This window comes from Myotis lucifugus, unplaced genomic scaffold, assembly GCF_000147115.1.
Source record: "Myotis lucifugus unplaced genomic scaffold, Myoluc2.0 scaffold_24, whole genome shotgun sequence".
Lineage (NCBI taxonomy): Eukaryota > Metazoa > Chordata > Mammalia > Chiroptera > Vespertilionidae > Myotis > Myotis lucifugus.
Genome location: NW_005871072.1, coordinates 8,849,923 through 8,872,813, shown reverse-complemented (window position 1 = coordinate 8,872,813; position 22,891 = coordinate 8,849,923). Strand labels below are relative to the sequence as shown.

The 22,891-nt window shown below is 38.9% G+C and overlaps 1 protein-coding gene across 1 annotated transcript in view; it reads left to right on the top strand.

The window, feature by feature from the left end:
- SLAIN1 (SLAIN motif family member 1) overlaps positions 1–8,590 on the top strand; it is a 63,242-nt gene extending 54,652 nt beyond the window's left edge. The window contains exons 6-8 of the mRNA XM_023751730.1: positions 2,226–2,381; positions 5,133–5,415; positions 7,509–8,590. Coding sequence (XP_023607498.1) covers positions 2,226–2,381; positions 5,133–5,415; positions 7,509–7,584 — 515 coding nt within the window. The 3' untranslated portion in view covers positions 7,585–8,590. The remainder of the gene's footprint in view (positions 1–2,225; positions 2,382–5,132; positions 5,416–7,508) is intronic.
- Positions 8,591–22,891: the final 14,301 nt, after the last annotated feature.

Genomic DNA, 22,891 nt, shown 5'->3' with positions numbered 1-22,891 from the left:
CCCATTGCCCCCCCCATTTCCCACTCATTCCCTCACCCCCATGGTATCTGTGTCCATTGGTTAGGCTTATATTCATGCATACAAGTCATATGGTTGATCTCTCCCCCTTACCCCCACCCACCCCTACCTTCCCTCTGAGGTTTGACAGTCTGATCCATGCTTCTCTGTCTCTGGATCTGTTTTTGTTCATCAGCTTATGTTGTTCATTATATTCTACAAATGAGTGAGATCATGTGATATTTATCTTTCTCTGACTGGCTTATTTAGCTTAGCATAATGCTCTCCAGTTCCATCCATGCTGTTGCAAATGGTAAGAATATACATAATATATGAAGATGAATTACTAGTAAATGTGGCAAAATGAAAACTACATCTAGATGAAAAACATAACATGTTTTTGATACTTTACAACACTATATATATATATGAAAACTTTTAGAATAAAGAGTTGAAAAATTAATAAACATGAAACTCAAGATTCATTAAATATTTATGAGACAGACTTTTGAGGACTTGGAATCAAGGGTGAAGAAGGGAGGCAAATCTTAGGAGATTCTCCAGATTTCTGGATTAGGTGACTTTCCAGACAGGGCTTACAATCAACAGATCCAAGTAATGTGGAAAGGCCCTGTGTGAAGCAGAAGGAAATGAGTCCAGTTTTGTACTTAAACGAGTTTTGGCTTAGTATTTAAACACTAAAGGCCCAGTGCATGAAAATTCGTGCACTGGGGGGTGGGGGGGGGGGGGAGGGGTGCGCCTCAGCCCAGCCTGCACCCTCTCACAGTCCAGGAGTTCTCTCGATGTCCTACTGATGGCTTAGGCCCATGGGGAGCGGGCCTAAGCTGCAGTCTGGCCTCCCTCTGCAGGAGGCAACTGAGCGAGCCAATCAGGGGACAGCATTGCCCCTCATCACTGTGCCACTGCCGCCTGGCCTCCGACAGGATGGGTGATCAGGGGATAGCGCTACCCCCATCACTCCCGCTACTGCCGCCACCCTGCCTGGCCTCCTTCTGCGGGAGGTGACCGGACGGGCCGATCAAAGGATGGTGCCAGCCCCGTGCCAATCACCCCTCTGCCACTACTGGTCCCCCTACCCCATCGCAGTTCCTTCTCTCTGCCCACTGGCATGCGCCTTGGCTGGCCTGGCACCGCCTGCTCGCCGGCCCCGCCCCTCACCAACTGGTCGTTCTGCCGTTTGGTCGATTTGAATATTATGTTTTTATTATATAGGATATCCTTTCTTTTCTAAGCTCAAGTGACCTGATATATGTTAGTGGTTGTGTTGTGTTTTTTTTTTTTTGGGGGGGGTGGTTATTATTAAAGAGAAAACTAACTTGTGGAGTTGCAGTTTTGAAGCTTCTCAGCAACACCGAGACCCGTGTCTGACTCTCTGCTGCCCCTAAGTAGCAGAAGATGTCCATAGCAAGGAGAAGGAAATGGAAGCATGTTCTTTTTCAAGCCCCCAAAGGTTTGGTGGCATGCTCTTGATAATTAAAACTTTTTAGAAGTTATATGGTCATGTTGATGTGATTAGTGGATTTCTCAAAACATCTCAAGTTTGAATTTTAATAATTTCTTCTATTTTGATAGGCTAGCAAAAGATCCAGTGCTGGTTTTCACTCTTCTAGGTTTTCATTAAAACGTAACAATTTCTAGTATGTTTTTAAAGCTAAATGGCTATAAGATTATTTTCTAGCCTCACTTTGATACAGTTTTATTCACTTCATGCATGTGAACAAATATATAATTGACTAATCCCTACTTTTTTTTAATTGATTTCAGAGAGGAAGAGAGAGAGGGAGAGAGAGAGAGAAACATCAATGATGAGAGAGAATCACTGACCAGCTGCCTCCTGCATGCTCCTCACTGGGTATCAAGTCCGCAACCCGAGCGTGTGCCCTTGACTGGAATTGAACCTGGGACCTTCCAATCTGCAGGCCAACGCTCTATCCACTGAGCCAAAGCAGCCAGGGCTTGACTAATCCCTACTTTTTATAGAACTCATGTTCTTTTAGCAGCCTATTTGGTGCAACCTTTCTGGAGATGTTGAGTGTGTATTCCTATACAGAAGGTTAATTCCATTAGCTTTTTATAATTCATAATGAACATGATAATTTTATTTTTGAACAAAATATGATTTATATGTGTACTTACTTTTGAAAACTAGTATTTAGTAGGTGTAAAGTTTGTGATTTTTAACTCAGTAAAAATTTTTTCTCTTCTAGACAAGCTCCGAAGAAGTATGCCTAATCTAGCTCGGATGCCAAGCACAATGGGTGTTAGTAGCAACGTGAGTTCTCCGGTCACCGTGCGAAATAGTCAGAGCTTTGACTCAAGCTTGCACGGAGCTGGAAATGGGCTTTCAAGAATACAGTCTTGTAGTAAGTATATCAATTCTTAATTTTTTGTAATTTTTAGTTAGTCATAATACCATTAAGCAAATATCTTACTCTTCCATTTCTTCTTTTTCCTCTCAGGAACAATTTTCTCGTCTTGTAACTTTTTTTCCCCACAATTAAAATTGAGTAGTATTTTTATCAGTGCCTATGTTACCAATTACATAGTAAGTTATATGTAATTCTTCATATCCAAGGATAGCAGCAGAAGCACTAAATGGTGATTAATTATCACACAAAATCTGTTTTCTTTATAGATCTGCCTCTTTCTGTCTACTTGATACCTTTACTCTGAAGAAAGCACACCAGTTCTGTCTAGCTGTTACTTTCGTGTTGTTTTTCACTACCCCACAGCTTTTTCCCCCCAAAATGAAGTTTTATTATTTGTCTACTCCATTTCATCTTACTGCAGTCATTCTATGTTTTACACAGCAACAAACAGAGTAATGAGTGTTCAGTCGGGTGTTCATATTTTTACTTTTTGTGGGGATGCCATGGTTCCAGGCCCCCACACCCCCATTTCTGCTCATGTGGTCTATATAGGTAGTTGGGGTTAAGTCTGAACCTGACCCTGGGAAGCAGACTCAGTCATAGTATTGATATGTCCAAACCTATAGGCCTGGAGATGATTTGTCAACCAACAAAAGATTACGGTGTCCCAAAAACTATAGCAGAATTTTACATAGACCTTATTTTTTATTGAATTTGACTACTGTACACATACATCAGCACTCCTGGATATAGAATTCACCTACTATATACTTGAGAAAAACTAATTTAAGAAAATATTTTCAAGAAAATATTTTCAAGAGATCTATAATAATAAAAGAATAATATGCTAATTAGACTGGACAGCCAAATGACCTACCAGATGTCATTCTGGACGTCCTTCCAGATGAAGCTGCGGGGGCTGAGGCAGAGGCGATTAGGGGTGATCAGGCAGGCAGGCGAGCAGTTAGGGGCAATCAGGCAGGCAGGTGAGTGATTAGGGGCGATCAGGCAGGCAGGCAGGTGAGCAGTTAGGGGCGATTAGGCAGGCAGGCAGGCAGGCAGAGGGATTAGAGGTGATCAGGCAGGCAGAGTGGTTAGGGGTGATCAAGCAGGCAGGCAAGTGGTTAGGGGCAATGAGGCAGGCAGGCAGAGTGGTTAGGGGTGATGAGGCAGGCAAGTAGGTGAGTGGTTAGGAGCCAGCGGTCCCGGATTGCGAGAGGGATGTCCAACTGCCGATTTAGGAGGGATTGGGCCTAAACCAGCAGTCAAACATCCCCTGAGGTGTCCCAGATTGTGAGGGTGCAGGCCGGGCTGAGGGACCCCCTACCTCCATGCATGAATTTTGTGCACTGGGCCTCTAGTATTAAATAAAACTTTATAGACATTTTCTTTTGCTCCCATCCTATTTTTATTTCAAAAAGATATTTATTGTATATTCTATGCTTAAGTTCAAAATCAGCTAAAATGTTTTAGAAAATAGGGTATGTCCCTGTTTAACTGAATGGTAAGTACGAGGCAGCAAAGGCTGGAAAAGTTAGCAAACAACAGGCAGAGTTATGTGCATAAATTTCCGTTAAATTTGTGATTCAGTTTTCCATTGGAGAAAAGAATTATAAAATTAAAAAAATTTCTGCCAAACAGTTCAGTTTCTTAATGTGAAATGATATGCACTGTTGGGCCAGTATATTAGTGAAGCTTTTAAGAGTCTTGCTCTGAGAAGTTTTTCATTTTATAGATTTTGCTGTCCTTATCAAGGTAATAATAGCTAGCACTCACTTAGTGGGTACGACATGCCAGATGCCTTGTAAGGCTTCATGTAGAGTAACTCATTTATTCTCCCCACAAACTGTAAACGTTATGATGAAAACTGTTTAGGAAGTATATCTGTAATCAGCTGTACTTTTTACTTACTGATGCCACCTCTGTCTTCCTTTCTATAATAACAGCTAAATTGTCCCTTGTATTTTCATGAAATCCTCCTCAAAGTAACAATCAAGAAATTCTAATGTCTTCCAAGCAAGGAAGAAATTGTCCTGTGAGAACTTAAAATTGTTAAAGAAAAGGAGGTTATTCTTAGAATATAATAACATATTATTCTCTCTATATAAAAGGCTAATATGCAAAGTGTCCCCTTGGGAGTTTGACTGGGAGAACGGGAGTTCAATCGCTCGCTATGACATGCACTGACCACCAGGGGGCAGTGTGGAACGAAGGGAGGCCCCGGCCAGCAGCCAGAAGGCCCCTATCAGCCCTGATCGCTGGCCAGGCCTAGGGACCCTACCCATGCATGAATTTTGTGCACTGAGCCTCTAGTAATAATATAATATAGTTAGGCACTCAAAGATGTTGCTGATTGATAGAATACAAGACTTTCTTGTCAAGAATTAGAATTTTCTAGTCCCGGCTGGGTAGCTCAGTTGCAGGCTCGATTCCTTGGTCAGGGCACATACAAGAATCAACCAATGAGTGCATAAATAAGTGGAACAACAAATCGATGTTTCTCTAAAAAGTCAATGATTGGATTTTCCAATACTAACAGAATCTTCTGTCAATTGGCAACATTGTATAATACAATACAGTTATTTATAATATATTAAAAATTCCATTTTATATAGACATATTAAAAGTTCCATTTTATATATACATATATCTTTCAGACAATATAGGCTTTTTAAAAATATAACATTTCTTAAGTTGGATAGTGATAAAAATTTTGCCTCATATGAACATCATTTTCTCTTCTAGTTCCATCACCAGGACAGCTTCAACACAGAATCCACAGTGTGGGTCATTTCCCTGTGTCTGTCCGACAGCCTCTTAAAGCCACAGCCTATGTGAGCCCAACTGTTCAAGGCAGCAGTAACACGCCTTTATCCAATGGCTTACAATTATATTCCAACACTGGAATCCCCACACCAAACAAAGCTACCACTTCTGGGATCATGGGCCGCAGTGCACTTCCAAGACCTTCACTGGCAATAAATGGGAGTAACCTGCCTCGAAGCAAAATTGCACAACCTGTCAGAAGGTAAGAGTCTTCATCCCTAATGTCAAGCAGTGTGTCTACATTACTTCATTTGCAGTTTTAAATTAGACGCTGCTCCTGGCACCATCTTGCCTTTTTCTTGGTCTCAGTCTAACCCTAATAGTAGGCCATGCTACCCTTTTTGGCCTGACTTGTGTCCCTCTTCCTCTGGAAAGTGATGGATGTGGGTGTCCCTGTGTGGTCAAGTCTTCCTCTCTCTGATCTCATCTTCTTCCTTCCTCCCTCAACACTTCACCCTGATGCCCTGTTTGCTTTAATTTACCAGGAAAGCTCCACCTCCAGAACTCTTGCATTTTCCTTCCTTGAAGTTATTTGCAGGGCCTCCTCCCTCTCTCTCCCTTCTTCTCCTACTCCATTTATTAGTTTATAATGTGGTCTGACTCTCCTCACTAGAACGCAGGCTTCCTGAAGGGGGGTAGCTGATCCTTGCTTCATTGCTATATGTCCCTAATGTCAAGCGGTTTGTCCAGCACAGAGTAGGATCGCAAATGTTTTATGAATCAATTTTTCTATCAAAATGAGCCCAACTGTGTTAGGCACACATGCATGTGCACACATATACCTTCCCATCACATGCATGGTTAAAAAAACATCTTAGTGATAACTAGTGGGTTTTGTTAGCTTGTGTAAGTTCATTGTGGTCCAGGTAACAGTCCTCCCCACTCCACAATTCTAGATTACTTGCAGGACACATTTTAGATGAGCTCATAGTCATGAGGTACCCTTCTTGAACTTAGATATCCTGGAGTGTTTTATGGTTAAAAAAATTCTGTAAAAGTGGGTTGAGGAGAGCTTGGAAGATGAAACAACGGAGGCAGTAAATGTAAACAACTTTATAAGAAAAGAATATATGAAGGAGGAGAGGGAGGGAATCAGTAAATGTTTGAAAGGGATGTGGAAACAAGTAACTTTTCTTTATGCACTGGTATGTGTAAATAGTTTTGCTTTTTTATTTTCTGATTAGAAGTAATAGGTGCTCAGATCAGAAACAAATTCAGAAACTATTGAAAAACACAGAAAATAAAGGCTGATTTAGAATCCTACTACCCAGATAGAAATAACATATATTTGTTAAATAAATTCTCCCCCAGTAAATGCAGAGCTATGTTGTGATTATGGCTGAATAGAACATACATAGGTTATTTGACACATACTGTATAGGTAAATAGGACCATCTATTTGTCTCCAACCTAGCCTCCTGGAAAGGTTGTCACTACCAGATTATTTGTGAGGGTCTGTTTTCCAAAACTGGAAAACACTGGGAATTAATTATTTGCCAGTCTGATAGGCAAATGTTTGATTACCCATAAGGTTTAAAATTTCTTCATGTTATGCTCTGGCCGGTGTGGCTCAGTTGGTTGAGTGTCATCCCATGCACCAAAAGGTCTTGGTTCTATTCCCAGGTTGTGGGTCCCTGATTGGGGTGCATATGGGAGGTACCCCATCAATGTTTCTTTTACCCTCTCCCTCTCTCTATAAAAAGTCAATAAAAGCATGCTTTTAAAAATTTATGTTAATTTGCTGTTTATAGTCAATGAAATAACTGTTTGTTTTGGGGCCATTTTTTTCTATTGAGTTTACCTTTTTCTTTCTGATTAAAGTGTGTTTTATACATTAAGGGTATTGATCATTTTTCTCTCATGCCCACGCAGAGTACATAGCACTGTGGTGAGCACTGGGTTTCTAGCAGATGCGCATGTTGCAAAGCTCCAGAGTGTTGAACACAAGACTCACTTGGGGAAGTGCCAACAGGTTGTCAGGACTGGAGGAGCCGATGAAAGGAAGCAACGTGACCCGTAGGGTTATTTTTTATATATATATAATATATATTTTTATTGATTTCAGAGAGGAAGGGAGGGGGAGAAATAGAAACATCAATGATGAGAATCATTGATTGGCTGCCTCCTGCACGCCCCCTAGTGGGGATGAGCCCGCAACCTGAGCACGTGCCCTTGACCAGGAATTAAACCTGGGACCCTTCAGTTTACAGGTTGATGCTCTATCCAGTGAGCCAAACCGGCTAGGGTGACCCGTAGGGTTATTAACACTCTGTTTCCTTTTTCTCACCTTTATAGTTTCCTTCAGCCTCCAAAGCCTCTGTCTTCACTCAGCACTCTGAGGGACGGAAACTGGAGAGATGGTTGCTACTGACGCAGTTTTACCTTGAAGAGTGGGAAAGAAGTGGAAATGAGGGTTGTATTACCTAGCTGGCTGGGTAACAGTGGATGTCAGGATATTCTTTCCCTTTTGCATTTTAACATACTTACTGCATTGTTTTTCAATGAACCAATCACCAGAGACTAATTATTGCACTTAAATATTTGCCTGAGATACTGCAGCATTCTCAAATCCATGGTTGCAGTATTGCGACACTTAGATCTAGAAAGTTTTTGTAGAACTGCTACGTACCTGAACACTTTTTGAGAGAATTGAGATGTATCATTAATGCTTTCTTTGCCATATGAGTTTTTAAAGTAACTTGTTCAATTTACTTACGTGTTCTAAACATCTTCCCAGTACATGTTCTGTGTTTTAATACATTACATATTTACAAATATGTTCGATCAATGTATGCTTTGAAATTTACTTTTTTATAGTTTACAGGAATTTTATTTTTTTGTGCCTATTTCTTTTTACACCTACGTGAACCACTATGGAACAACTTAAATTTTGTGCCATAAAAATATTTTTGTGGTAAGGGACTATTTTTTTAACTCTGAGGATATATCAGCAAAAATCCACCAAACAGTTTCAGAGACATAATTTTGTGTTGAATGAGCACTGTGTAATCTGAAGCATTGCAAGGAGGTAGCCAGACAGCAAGTTAAATGGTCTCGTCTTTTTCATTGTTAATTTATTGTCACACATGGGTTTCATATTTATAAAGGCATCACAAGCTCATTGCACTTAATACCGGCAATGTTTGCTACTATACCACCACCGATTTTCAATACTTTATTACAGAGGATGAAACTGTAATGTTTTATTAACAATGCTTCTGGAAATGAATGCATTTTAAAGCAAATAAATCTTTTGATAGACCTTTTACAAAACCCATTTGCACTAATGAATGCTTTTCTTATGGTATATGACTTAATATTTGTTACTGTGTACACTGCTGTTTTGGAATGTTCAGAAATAAAGACTATTTCAGCAATATCAGGTCATGTATGAATGTGCAGCATAAATGTATGCATACCATATATATATCTCATCACAGTCGTGAATGTGGTCATTGTTGCTACGTTCTCATGCAGGGCATTTATAGCTAAAGCAAGTAGATAGAATATCCACATTTGTAAAAATTATTTCCTTCTCTAAAATACTTGTAAGGTTTAGTTTTAGTCCTATTTAGAAGGGCGACTAGAAAACTCAAGTAGCCTGTTGCCCAGAAACACATTTATGGATGAACATGACCAGGGGAGATTTTAATACTTTGTGGGGATTGAACTTGAAATACTTTCTCAGTATCAGCAAAATATTATCGTTATTCCACATTATATTTGATAGTTGTTGGAAGACTTTTCATCTGAAGGTACAGTTATGGAAAGGTGATGCAAAGGTTTTAATGTTTAAAAATAGAGTTCTGCTTGAAGTCCTTGGAAATTTTTATTTTTTTAAAAAAATGTGCCTTTAGATAGAATTCTATCCAAAATTAAAAGATTGGCTTTAAAGTAGCTTGTACTTTAAGTGAAGTGTGAGCTAGAGGAGGAGAGGTATCAAGGGGGAAGTGGTATGCAATAAGCACTTCTTTAGTGACAAGACTGTGCTAGATATTTTGTATACATTCGTCTAATTCTAATAATAATCAATGTTGTCACAAGTTTAAAAGTAGAGGCACTGATCCCTAGAAATGTGACATTAACCTTGTGTTAAAATTGATAAAACTTTATCCAGAAATGGTGAAGCTGGCTTCTGAACCCAGGTGTTCCCAGTCTCAAAAGTCTGTTTTTCCCACAATGCTCTCTTCCTATGAACACGTGTAGTTAAGTTAGTACATTTTTCAAAATGAGTTTATATTCTGCTGAGGAAGTTAAAGGATCCAATTCATTTTCAATTCACATGTTTCATTTATATTAAAAAAAGTCTGTTCAGCCCTTGGAATCAAAAACAAAAATCCCTGCATTTTAGACTTTACAGTCTAATTAGGGGGAGAGACAGTAAACCATAAACAAGTAAGTGAATCACAGTATGTTAGGGCCTAAGTGCTATGGGAGAGAAAGAGAAAAGAAGATCAGTGTAAGAGGAGTTGAGAATCTGGAGATGGGGAGAGATCACACTAATAAGTGGAGTCCTCCAGGCAGCTTTCAGTAAGGAGTTGACACCTGAACAAAGACTTGGAGCCAAAGAGACAGACTGAGTCCTGAAGCTTTCATGGCCTCTTTTAGCTAGTGTCACAATTCTCCCTAGGTTCGTACTTAACAATTATTCTAGGTGCATAGGAGAGAATTTAAAACGTTGCATACATCGGATGCCTTAGGGTAGTGGTTCTCAAAGTGTGATCCCCACATCAGCATTAGCCTCTCCTGGGAATTTACTAGAGAAGCAGGTTCGCAAGCCCTCCCCAGATCTACTAAATCAGCCCTCTAGGTGAAATTTGGAGCAATACAGGTCTACCTCTAGAAACAAGAAAAATATCAAGTAAATAATCTAATACTTAGGGGAACTATAAAAAGAACAAAGACAGTCCAAAGTGAGTAGAAGGAAGGAAATAATAAAGATGAGAACAAATAAATGAAATAGAGTCTAAAAAAAAAAACCCAACCCAACAACAATAGAAGAGATCAATGGAACCAAGAGCTGGTTCTTTGATAAGATAACCAAAATTGATAAAACTTTATCCAGATTTGTCAAGAAAAAAAGAGGGCCCAAATAAAATCCAATGAAATAGAAATGATAGCAGATGTTAAGTGAAATAAGCCAGTCAGAGAAAGATAAGTATCAAATGATCTCACTTATACATGGAATCTAATGAATAGACTGATCAGCAAAACAGATCCAGAGACATGGAACAGACTGATGAGTCTGAGAGGGAAGGGGGGCAGTGAGGGATGGCAGGAAGAGATTAACCAAAGAACTTATATGCATAACCCATGGACACAGCAGGGCCTGGGGGTGGGGGTGAATATGGGGTGGAGGGGTTCACTGGAGAAAAGGGACATCTGAAATACGTTCAACAATAAATTTTAAGGAATGGCAGCAGAAACCACAGAAATACAAAGGATTATAAGAATATACTATGGACAATTATATGCCAACAAATTGGACAACCCCCCAAAATGATAAATTCCTAGAAACATATAATCTTCCAAGGCTGAATGAGGAAGAAACAAAAAAATAGCATTGGAAATCCTAACCACAGTAATTAGACAAAAATAAATAAAAGGTATTCAAATTGGAAAGAAGTAAAACTGTCAATATTTGCAGATCACATGACATCATATAGAGAGAACTCTAAAGAATCCTCTAAAAAACTAGAACTAAAAAATGAATTCAGTAAAGTATCAGGATTAATATTCAGAAATTGATTACATTGATATCCTAAAAACAAACCACAGAGAGATTTTTCTGATATTAAGTAGCTTTATCAGATTTCTTTTAGTATTTATGATACACGTTTTAAAGTCACACCTTTATCATTTTGATGTTCAACAGTTTATAGTTCAATTTTTTTAACCTTGTATGAGAAATTTTGCCCTTCAACTTGAGCAGGACAAGCCATCTATCTATATTAAAGACTAATATGCTAAGTGTCCTTCCCACCTTCTGACTGGTTGCTATGATGCTCACTGACCACCAGGGGGCAGATGCTCAATGCAGGAGCTGCCATGACATGCACAGAGAAACGGCACTGCAGACCTGGAGCCCAGAAAGCAACACTTGGCTTCCCCCAAGTGGGATACAGGCCCCACCACCACCCCAGAGCAACAGCCCACCAAATCACAGCCAACGCTGCCGAGACCCCATGGCGAAAAATGCAGCCCATAGCCCAGCCCAGAAACGGCCGCTGTGAGGGCCGGGTAATGATGTCATGTAGCAATGGCCTGCTTCTTCTCCCTAGCAACTAGCCTCCTTGGAGTTCCAGGAATACAGGTGTAAACATTTTACACTTTAACCAAATGTCTGTGAAACGTTTTTCCGTACCTCATCTCATTTGATCCTCACAGAAGTCCTGGAGTAGGTAGATAGGAGAATCCTATTTTCTTTTCATTAGCCAGAAAACAGAGATTTAGGAAGCTTAGAAATTTGACCCGACTGAAAAGAAGTAAGAAATGGTGGAACTTGAAAATGACTTCAGGTTTTCTCCCAGCGCAGAATATAGTCAAACACTGTGGCAGTTAAATATTTTACCCTTTGTTCTCCCTGCGTGATCTACAATAATAACCTGCTTCATGTTGATATTTACTGCTATGTTGCTGACAATTACCTGAAAGAGAAGTTGGGGAGCTTCGCTGGGCTGGAAAAAGTTTAGCTACATCAGAAAGCAGGTCTAATTAAGCAAGTTTATTCTACATATATAAAAGGCTAAGTTGACTTGCGCTTGTGTGATACATATAAAGCTCTCGCTGGCGCCAAATGCATGCATGTGTTTCAATCTGTCATTGTGGATCATGAATTTGGTTGACACTTCTATTATAGAGAAAGGACGAATAGCGATTTTAAAATATTTCTTCTAATTAATTTCCTTTCAATGTGTACGAATTCATGCACTGGGCCACTAGTATATTTATATGAAACAAAGCTAATGATTAGTGTATACAGTAAAGAAAAAAAACAGTTCATATCAAATATAACTTTGGTAATATATAAAACATGTGAAATGGCAGCTAAAACCATAAAATGTTGGGGGGGATTAAAATTGTAGGGCTTTAGTAATTACTCAAACCTAAGTTGTTATCAACTTACAATTGACTATTATAAATATGTTATTATATATAAGCATCATGGTAACCACAAAGCAAAAACCTATAGTAACTACACAAAAGATGAAGAGAAAGCAATCTAAGCATACCACACACACACACACACACACACACACACACACAGAGAATCATCAAATCACAAAGAGAGCAAGAAGAAGAAAAAAGATAAAGTACAAAAGAGCCAGAAAACAATGAACAAAATGATAATACGTACACAGCTACCAAGAATTACTTTATATGTAAATTAACTAAATGCTCCAATCAAAAGACAGAGTAAGTTGGTTAAAAACAACAATACCCATCGATATGCTGCCTATGAGAGAGACTAACTTCAGATGACACACACATATTCAAAGTAAAGGGTTAGAAAAAGATATTCTAGGCAAATGGAAACCAAAAAGAAGCTGGGGTGGCTATACTCATACCAGACACAATAGACTTTAAAACAAAGACTGTAGGTGATGCCAGCCTCATGGCGTCATGAGATATGCCTTTAAAAAAAAAAAAAATTTCCCTTTCTTTTTTCTCTCTCCTTGAATTTTTAAATAATCAGACATCCATAATAATTTTTAAAAATGCCTCTGCACAGCACACCAGAATCCCTAAGAGATCCATCCATTTGTGCAGCCAAAAAGTGGGTGGATTGGAACTTGGAGGAAGTTACAGAGCCGAGGGAGTTGTGGTCAGCCTCTAGCAGTAGTAAGCTCTAGCAGAGGAGGCGGAAAGTGAAAGTGGTGAGTGGAAATACACCAGGCTGTGCTGGCTGCAGCTGGGGTGGGGGGAATCCATTCCTCTTCCTGAGGAAGGCCCTTCCTGACTAGGGGGAGGGAAAGGAAAGGGAAGAAGGCAGACAAAGAGAACTGAGGACTATGCTTCCTGCCATCTGCCCTGGGATTTCAATAAGAGATCTATCAGCTAACCTCTGGAACTCCTTCCACTTGAGAATTCCTCTACTGGGTTGTGGGCACACCCTAAACTTCAGGTGCTAAGCCCACACCTCCCTCTGCTGCCAGCTTTTTAAAAATTTTTTATGCCAACACACACACTCCCAAGCCTGTCAAGCCAAAACTTGTTCTATAGTGCCACCTTCTGGAAAGCAAAATAAAGTTTCTCCTTGCCAACCTGATGAAATGTTAGAATCATACAAAACCATCCCTAAATAAGAATGGTGTTCGCTGCTTCAAATGTGATGGCAGAGCACATTTCATCAAACGTTATGAAAAACTAGGGTACTCGAATACCTTAAAGAAAAAAGGACAAATCTTCAGCAACAGAACTCAAGGACATGAAATGTTACAATCTAACTGACAAAGAATTCAAAATAGCCATATAAAGAAATTCAGTGAGCTACAAGAAACTCAGAAAGGCAATTCAATGAACTCAGGAATAAAGTGAATGAACAGAATAAGTATGTTACTAAAAAGATTGAGATTATAAAGAACCAAACAGAAACTCTGGAGTTGAAGGATTTAATGAATGAGATGAAGAATGCATTATAAAGTGTTGGAAATGGAGCAAATCAGGAAGAAGAGAGAATAAATGAGCTGGAAGATAGGAATATAGAAGTGATTCAGGTGGAAGAGGAGAGAGAATTAAGATTTTTTTAAAAGTAAAGAAACCACAAGAGTTATCAGACTCCATTAGGAAAGCCAACATAAGAATAACGAAAATACCAAAAGGAGAAAAGGAGAAAGGGGCAGAGAGTTTCCTTAAATAAAGCTGAGACCTTCTGAAACCTTGGAATGAAACTTTACATAGAAATCTACAAAGCTAATAAAACATTATTTCAGTGAAAAAAAGATTTTCTTCAAGACACATTATAATGCAACTGTCAAAAGTCAATGATTAAAAAAAAAAAAGAGAGGGAGAGAGAGAATCTTAAAGGCAGCCAGGGAGAAAAAGAAAATAACCTACAAAGGAACCCCCATTAGGCTATCAGCAGATTTCTCAACAGAAAACTATCGGCTAGGAGAGAGTGGAATATTATATTTAAAGTATTAAGATATTAAAAGAGCCATCCAAAAATGCTATCTGGCAAAGTTACCCTTCAGATGTGAAGGAGAAGTAAAGAAAGTAACTATAACAATTTGTTAAAACTCACAACATAAAAGATATCATTTGGAACATCAAAAATATAAAAGAGCTGGAGTGAAAGAGTGGAACCTTACAGGAGAAAGAAGATATGTTGCTATCAACAACAAAAAACTTTTATCTATGAGATATTTGAAGTAAGCCACATGGTAATCACAAAACAAAAATCTAGAGTATAGACACACTACATAAAAAAGAAGAACTGCTCTGGCTGGTGTGGTTCTGTTGGTTGGAGCATCATCCCATACACTGAAAGGTCACAAGCTTGATTCCAGGTCAGGGCATATATGGAGGTTGCAAATTAGGTCCCCAGTCAGGGTGCCTATGGGAGGCAACCAATCGATGTTTCTCACATTGATGTTTCTCTCTCTCTCTCTCTCTCTAGAAAATCAATAAGCATCCACATATCCTGGGGTGAGCTTTAAAAAAAGGAGGGGGGAAATACTGAAGATATCACTAGGGAAAACCACCAATATACAAAAGTAGACAGAAACAGAAGGGGCGGGGGGGGGGGAGGGGGAAGAACCAAAGAAGATACAAAATAACTAGAAGCCAAGAGAGAAAATGGCAGTAGCAAGTCCTTACATGTCAATAGCCATTCTAAATGTAAGTGGATGGAACGTATCAATCAAAAGACACAGAGTGGCTGGATGAATAAAAAAGTAAGACCCACTATATGCTGCTGACAGAAGAATCATTTCAGCACTAAAGATGCACATAGGCTAAAAGTGAAGGCATGGAATATGATATCTCAAGCAAGCAGAAACCAAAAGAAGGTGGGCATAGTCATATTTACATCAGATAAAATACACTTTAAGTCAAAACAGTAAACAGTGTCATTATATATTGATAGAGGTCAATACATCAAGAAAATATAACAATTATAAGTATATACGTACCCAACACCAGAGTACCTAAATATATTGAGCAAATACTACAGACCTGAGGGACAACATTACAATCATAGCAGGGGGCTTCAATACCCCATTATCAGCAATGGATAGTCAGAAAAGCAACAAGAAAATGGAACTGAACCACACTTTAGAACAAATGGACTTAATAGGCATATATAAAACATTACACACAATAGCATTAAAGGACACATTCTTTTGAAGTGTAGATGCAACATTTTCCAGCATAGTTAATATGATAGGACATAAAACAAGTCTTAGCAAATTAAGAAGATTTAAATCATGCCAACTATGTTATTGATCACAATAATATGAAACTAGAAATCAAGTAAAAAAAGTGAGAATATCTACAAATATGTAGAAACTACCTGTAGTTTCTGAATAACTACTAGGAAGAGAATAAATTCAGCCTAAAGTTAGCAGAAGGAAGGAATTAATCAAGTTAGAGCAGAAATAAATGAAATAGCAGACAATAATACAAGGGGTCAATGAAACTAAAAGTTGGTTCTTCAAAAAGATAAACAAAATTGACAAACCTTTATAGTTAAAACTAGAGGCCTGGTGCACGGATTCATGCACATTGAAAGGAAATTAATTAGAAGAAATATTTTAATATTATTTGCCCTTTCTCTATAATAGAAGTGTCAACCAAATTCATGATCGACAATGACAGATCGAAACACACACGTGTGACTGGTGCCAGTGAGAGCTTTATATGTATCACACAAGTGCAAGTCAACTTAGCCTTTTATATACGTAGAATTAGCTTGCTTAATTAGACCTGCTCTCTGATGTAGCTAAACTTTTCCAGCCCAGTGAAACACCCCAACTTCTTTTTCAGGTAATTGTCAGCAACACAGCAGTAAATATCAACACAAAGCAGGTTATTATTGTAGATCACGCAGGGAGAGCAAAGGGTAAAATATTTAACTGCCACAGTGTTTGACTATATTCTGTGCAGTGAGAAAACCTGAAGTCATTTTCAAGATCCACCATTTCTTACTTCTTTTCAGTCAGGTCAAGTTTCTAAACTTTCTAAATCTAAATCTCCATTTGTTAGGTCAGAAGCCCAGGTTCTCTGCTCAGGGTTTCTCAAGGTTGAAATCAAGACATCTGATGGTCAACCTTCCTGTTTCAAACTTTGTGTCTTCTGCGCTCATCCATGCTGCTGGCTGAATTCACTTCCTTACAATTGTAGGACTGAGTACCCCATTCTACAGACTGTCAGTTTGGGGCCTATCTCAGTTCCTAAATGTCCTACTTTGTCAAGCGGCTTTCTCCTTAAGCCTCATATTTCTTTCAAGAGAGGCCCGGATGCTTTTAAGGGCTGCCTTAATTGGATTTGGCTCACCTGGATACACTTCCTTTTGATGAGCTCAGAAGGCAACTGGGGAGTGGATACTCCATTTTATACAGGTGTTCCGAATGCACTCAAGAGGGAAGTATACATAGTGTGTGCACAAAAAGGCAATAATCTTGGGGGGAAGCACCTCAGAATTCTGCCTACCATATTGGTCCATTATGTAGATAGTCAAATTAACTATCACAGGCCAGAACCTAAAGTGAGATTCTAGTGAGCAAAAGATCAAATGACCTTCCCTAAGACATGCAATTATCACATTATTCCTGTCAGATGGCTTTCATACACTTACACTTCCCAGTGACCATTTCTTAGTTTACAGGGCTCTTGTTAAGAATCTGTGAAATCCTTTCTAATATTTTCTATTAATTCTTTTCTGTTCTATTTTATAATTTTAAAAGAAAGCTGATCATGACTCACAAAATGAATTTCACAAAATGAGTTTCATGATTTAAAAACAAGGTCTTAAGGGTCAAATTTTATTTTAATGAGTGACCTAAAAATAATTATCTTTATAGAAAAAAATCACTCCAGTATATTTATAAAAAGTAATTATTTCTGAATAAATTAGTATGAACTTAATTATAGGTGCAGATGAGCTGAATCCACAAATGCATAATCTTCAAATGTTTACTTAAAATTATCACAGGCCAATTAACAATATCATAATCCTCCACAGGAGGGCAGCATTGGCTCTAGGTATGCTTTAGGCTTAACTTAAAATTGCTGTTTTCTGGTGAGTAGGAATTCTGGTAAACGAATTATTTATTGTGTACTAGGAAAGGCAAAAAGTGTTCTTGCTTGGTAATTGTGAATCATTCTTGTCAAAACCAAAAGAGCTACGATTGATTTTTCTGTCTGCTCCAGCAGAATCTGTGGAATTCTTCTTTTATCCCTTCTTTCTCTCCTCTTGCATTTCTTTCACCCCATTTTCTTTTCCCCCTACTTTTATTTTTTGTCCTCTCTGTCCTAGTTCCCCCACAGGTGGTCCATGGAAGGTCAAATACCATGGGCCCGGCGGGAATGGCAGTCATAAACATTTAATTCACTGTAAAGTCACTCTCTTAATTTCCTCACTGACCACCACCTCCTTGCTACCTGTGCTAACCAGGGGCTCCTGTGGTGTCACTTTTGTGAACTGATACCATGCTCTTCACTAGTGTGAGCGGGGAGTCCTGCCTGGAGATGTGTCAGGATGCCTAATGAAATATTGTTAGACTATTAGGTCTTTTGAAGCTTAAATCAAAAGTATAGAAGGGACTATGCTATTTTGAATCCTTCTTCTCACCTTTTCTCTGGACTCACTACAATCTCACCTTAAAGTCATGGTCTGATTTAATATCATCCTGTGACTCAGTCGACAGGAAATGGGCAAGAGCACCCACATGTTGTAGTTCCATATGGAATGAATCCGCTGCCCTTGGTTTTCGTTGGGCCTGCATTGACACAGGTGATAACATGACCCTTTGTGTGTATTTGTTTCAGATGCTTCTATTTTGGGAGGGGTTGAGTTAACCAGATTGTGTTTCCACACTTTTAAAGGGCCTAAAGTACATTAGCACAGCTATGTGAATTTCATATTTTTTCTATTTACCAATGTGTCATTTAGAGAGGTTTTGCAGTTGACCTGCTTTCTCATGATGTTCCCACAGCCCACCCTTTGTCTTTATGTCCTGCTTCAGGAGTCACCTGAAAGCAATTCCAGGAAGTCTGAGCCATAGCTGGTATAGCCACTCATCTGGCATTGTAGGTCCCTGTTGACTTGCCAGTCTTTCTAAATAGACTGTACCCCCTTTAAGACAAGGACTGTGTTCTTACCCTAGACATGACATGGTGCCTAGTAGGAACATAAAACATTTTGTATAAACAGAATCAGAATGACTGCTGATGCTGTTGTTGACCTTGAATTCAGGTCTTATAGGTAGGAAGAAGCCAGAATGGCAGGGGGACAGGGAATTAAATGTGTTTGGGTGGGAGAAATTCCAACATAAGGTGAGATGAGGTCAAGAAATTGTAAGGAATGAGCTGATGATGGACATGTCAAGTGTTTGACGAGGTTTTGGGAGGTATGGGTTGCAAATACAGCTGAATGCTTTGGTTCTGGGAGGAACAGGCAACAAGTCTTCAGCTTAATATCCTTTATTCTGGTGCCATGACCACGAGGAAGCACAAGAAACCTGCTAGATGCTTGGGGCAAGGAGGAGGTGTCAACTTAGAAGGGGGTGCTGGGAGAGCAGAGAGGTCTCATGCTCTGGACCATGAGAACTTGACCTGAATCCTGAGTAGAATTTGGAGAGGAGGAGCAATATTATGGAGGAGAGAGAAGTAACACACTGGTGGGAAAAAACCCAACATACCAGTTTGCTGGAGCTATGGTCTACATTTGAAGGAGAACAATTCAGGATCTGCTGTGAGAGGAACATAGAATGGCATATGTTTCCATAGTTAGGGATCCCAGAATCAAGCATTTTAAACCACAGTTTGAAGATCCCTTGGAAAAAGTCTCTTATTACTGAAACCCAGAAATGAGCCATATTCTGGAATTGGATGGTTTCTTTCCTGTGAATGCACATATTCTCCCGTTGGTAGTGGAATAGCAAACCCTTAGAAAAAAACCCTTAGAAAGTTAATAGAGTTGCTTTGCTGCCATTACAGGTGATACTAAAGTTGATGAAAACAAATTGACTAAGTTTTTCTTAATTCAGAACAAGTGTTTGGGAAGCACAGAAAGTTTTTGTTATAGATGTATATATGAACATTAGGATGAGGGGTGAACTGAACATTTCTCCTTTAAATTTCTTTTTTACTTTGTTTTTCATAACTATTCCAAAAAGGAGAAGGCTGATAAAATAAATATGTGAAGAGCAAGGCATATACTAGTATATGTATGAAGGCTGAAAAGCTCTAAGTATAAGAACATTCACTGAGGTAATTTTTATAGCAGTGAAAATAGGAAATAATATAGAAGAACATTAGTAGGAATATGGGAAAAGAGCATGGAACACAGTGCAAGACTGTATAGTGGTTTAACTGAATGAGCTAAATTATATGGATAATAGAAAGTTTTTGAAAACATTTTTTTCGAGTTTATTGAGCTATAACTAATATATAATGAAAACATAATTTTGAATGATGAAAGCAAGTGACAAAATGATAGCATTTTACGAATGGTAATATTGACACAAAATGATAAATTGTATAACTCATCACAAAACTTGAAAATACTTGCAAGAAAGGATAAATTCCCAAATCTGGATATTGAATTTCTAGGAGGTAGAAGAAAGAGATGGGAGATGGAGGTTGTAGCTGAAACTATAATATCATAGTTTTAAAAATACAATTCTGAAGCCAACGTGGCAAAATGTTAAAATGTATTAATTTGTTCTTTGTGATGGATTCACAGATATTTTGTTCTTTTTGGTAGTTGTGAAATGTAAAAATACAATTAAGGAGACATATAGATGTAAACCTTTAAAAATTAACCTCAGAGAAGAACTATTATCAAAAGCCTTCGTTTATCATATCAGCCTTTTCCACAGAAGCCCCACTTCATTAAATAGTGCCTCCCCCAGGCTGTGGCCTCTGTGAACTCCCTGGGGGACGGAGAGGCTGCAGAGGGAGTGGGAATGCAAACCAATAGGAGTCTTTGGCTACCAGGAGGTTTTTATTTCCTCCCAAATGGGGACTCTTTGAAAGGAAGGAAGGTCTTTGATCTTCCTGTACCGATCCAGCACATCCAGCCAAGTGCGAGGAACACAAAGGCAGCTGAAAATATCAATAATAAAACTTTCAGTCGTCGTTCTGAACAGCTCAAAGCAGGTTCACACGGATTCTCTCCTGTCCCTCGCTGGGGTCCTGGGAATCTGATTCAGATCACATTACCAGCAACACTCTGCCTCACCACAATGGCCTGTCCTGTTCAGTACGGAGCCAGAGGGCTTTGTTTTAGGAAAGATGACCTGGGAAGTCCTGCCGAGATAGGTTAGTCTGGATTGTGTTTGGCTCATCTCATCACCGGCTGGAGAAACGTGGAGAACAAGGACAGTGTGTTTCTCTGTTGGATTTTATTGGAAGGAACTTGTAGTCAATACTTCTGAGGGTGACAGAGCCTTAGCATGTTTTCTCTCAGTGCCTGCCATAGAATTCCGGAGGGTTTTCATGGTTTCTGTCTATAAGTCATCATTTTGAGGGTTCTCTGTGTGAAAGATGTAGTCAAAGTTGCCTTAAGGTGATTCAGGAAAACTAGAGATCTGTGTATATTGGGCCCAAGTTAGTCATTCTCTCTAGGCAAGAGAATAAAACATATAACTTTAGCACTGTCCTATCAGAGTTCATTATTTATATCATGGGTTAGCAATCAACACGGAGAGTCAGAGAACAGAGTATACTTTGTTTTGTTTGGTCTGCAGAGATCTTTCTGCCCGTTACCATCCTAATTCCTGATAAGTATCTTTGACTCACAGCCAATGGCTTGATTGTTTCCAAAGGATAAAGAAAACACCCTGGATATTATAATGCAAGTTTTACAGTTTCTTTAGGCAGGTGAGTGGTGTTCAAGTGAAAGTGGGTTCCACTCTAGGCTAGCTACCTCACTCAGCCAGACGATTCTGAAGATACAGAGAAATTAAAGACATCAATCTTTTCATTTACTAGGCAGCAAATTATGATGCAGGAAATTATGTCTGTGGGGCCCTGAGTGGTGGCTCAAGAGGCAGAAATGAAGAGTGGAACCTCAGAGTCCTTATAGTGAAAGCTCTGCTGTATGACTTCTATGTAAGGGATGAGGCCAGGTAGCCTGGTGGGCAGTGACTGGGAAGGAAGAAGAGAGAAAATTTGCAGGAAAGAGGATCAGAAAGTCCTACTGTTGCTCATGGCTACAGATATAACACTTCAGTTAGACTCGTCTTTGATTTTGGTAGAAAGGCTTATTTTTTGAGCTCTTCCTATTTTCTAAGCATTTCCTTGAGCATTTAAAAATAAGTTTTAAATTCATTTGTCAAACATGCGGATGCATATGATTATGTTAATTTTCTAGAGTAGAAAATCAAGCTTGGAGAGATTTACTTCCCCAAGGTCACAGGTCTAGTAAGTGGAGAAGATGGAATTAAATCTAGGTTTGTACTTGACTTCAGGGCAATTTTTATTTTACTATTCAACATTTGGACCATGAAGTGGATTATAATACAAATGGGAGCATCCATGAGCACAAACACATTCACTCAGATGCTTTCATTGTGTTAACAAAAGGGGGTTCCACAGCGGGGTGCATGTCCCCCATTGTGTACACAGGCTCATCCATTGAGAACTTTTATTTATAGTTTCATCTCAGCTTGTAAAAACTACTATTTTTTGTACACGTTGTAATAAATATACACATGCTATATTACATATATTATTTATACCAGATATAATATATGTAAGTGTATATGTACACGTGTGATTGTGTGTGATGTTTGTATGCATATATAAGATACGTGACCAAAAAGTTTGGAGTGTGCTGATATAGACCAGGGGTCAAGATAAACAGCCCATGGATCAAATCTGGGCCATAACCTGATTTTGTAAATAAAGTTGTAATGGAACATAGCCATGCTCATTTGTTTACAAATTTTCTATAGCTGAGTCAAGCTGCGACAGAGACCGCATGGTCCACAAAGCCCAAACTGTTTCCCATGTGGCCTTTTACAGAAGTTTGCTAACCCCTGACTTCCATCATGAAGTAGAAGTAGACAATATAAGTTTTGAAGCAAAGGATTTTACTTTAAATATAAATTGATATTTAATCACTGTTCTGCCTAGAAGTGGATAGAGCCCACTATCTCATCTCAACAATCATAAATCAACTTTTTAGTGCTTGCTATCTCATTACCTAAAATTCTGCATCTGATCAGTGTACAATAGGTTATGATGAGCAGGTTATGAAGAGTTAGCACAGAAAAACTAAAGGAAAACATGCAATAACAAACAAATAAAGGATACTTTTGCCCTGGCTGGGTATCATCCTGGTATAATGACATCCTGATATGCCAAGGTTACAGGTCAGGGCACATACAAGAATCAACCAATCCTATGTAATAAAGAGGAAATATGCACACTGACCATCACTCCAACACTCCAACACAAAAGATGGACACAAGATGGCCAGCAGAAAAGGCCAGCAGAAAAGGACAGTA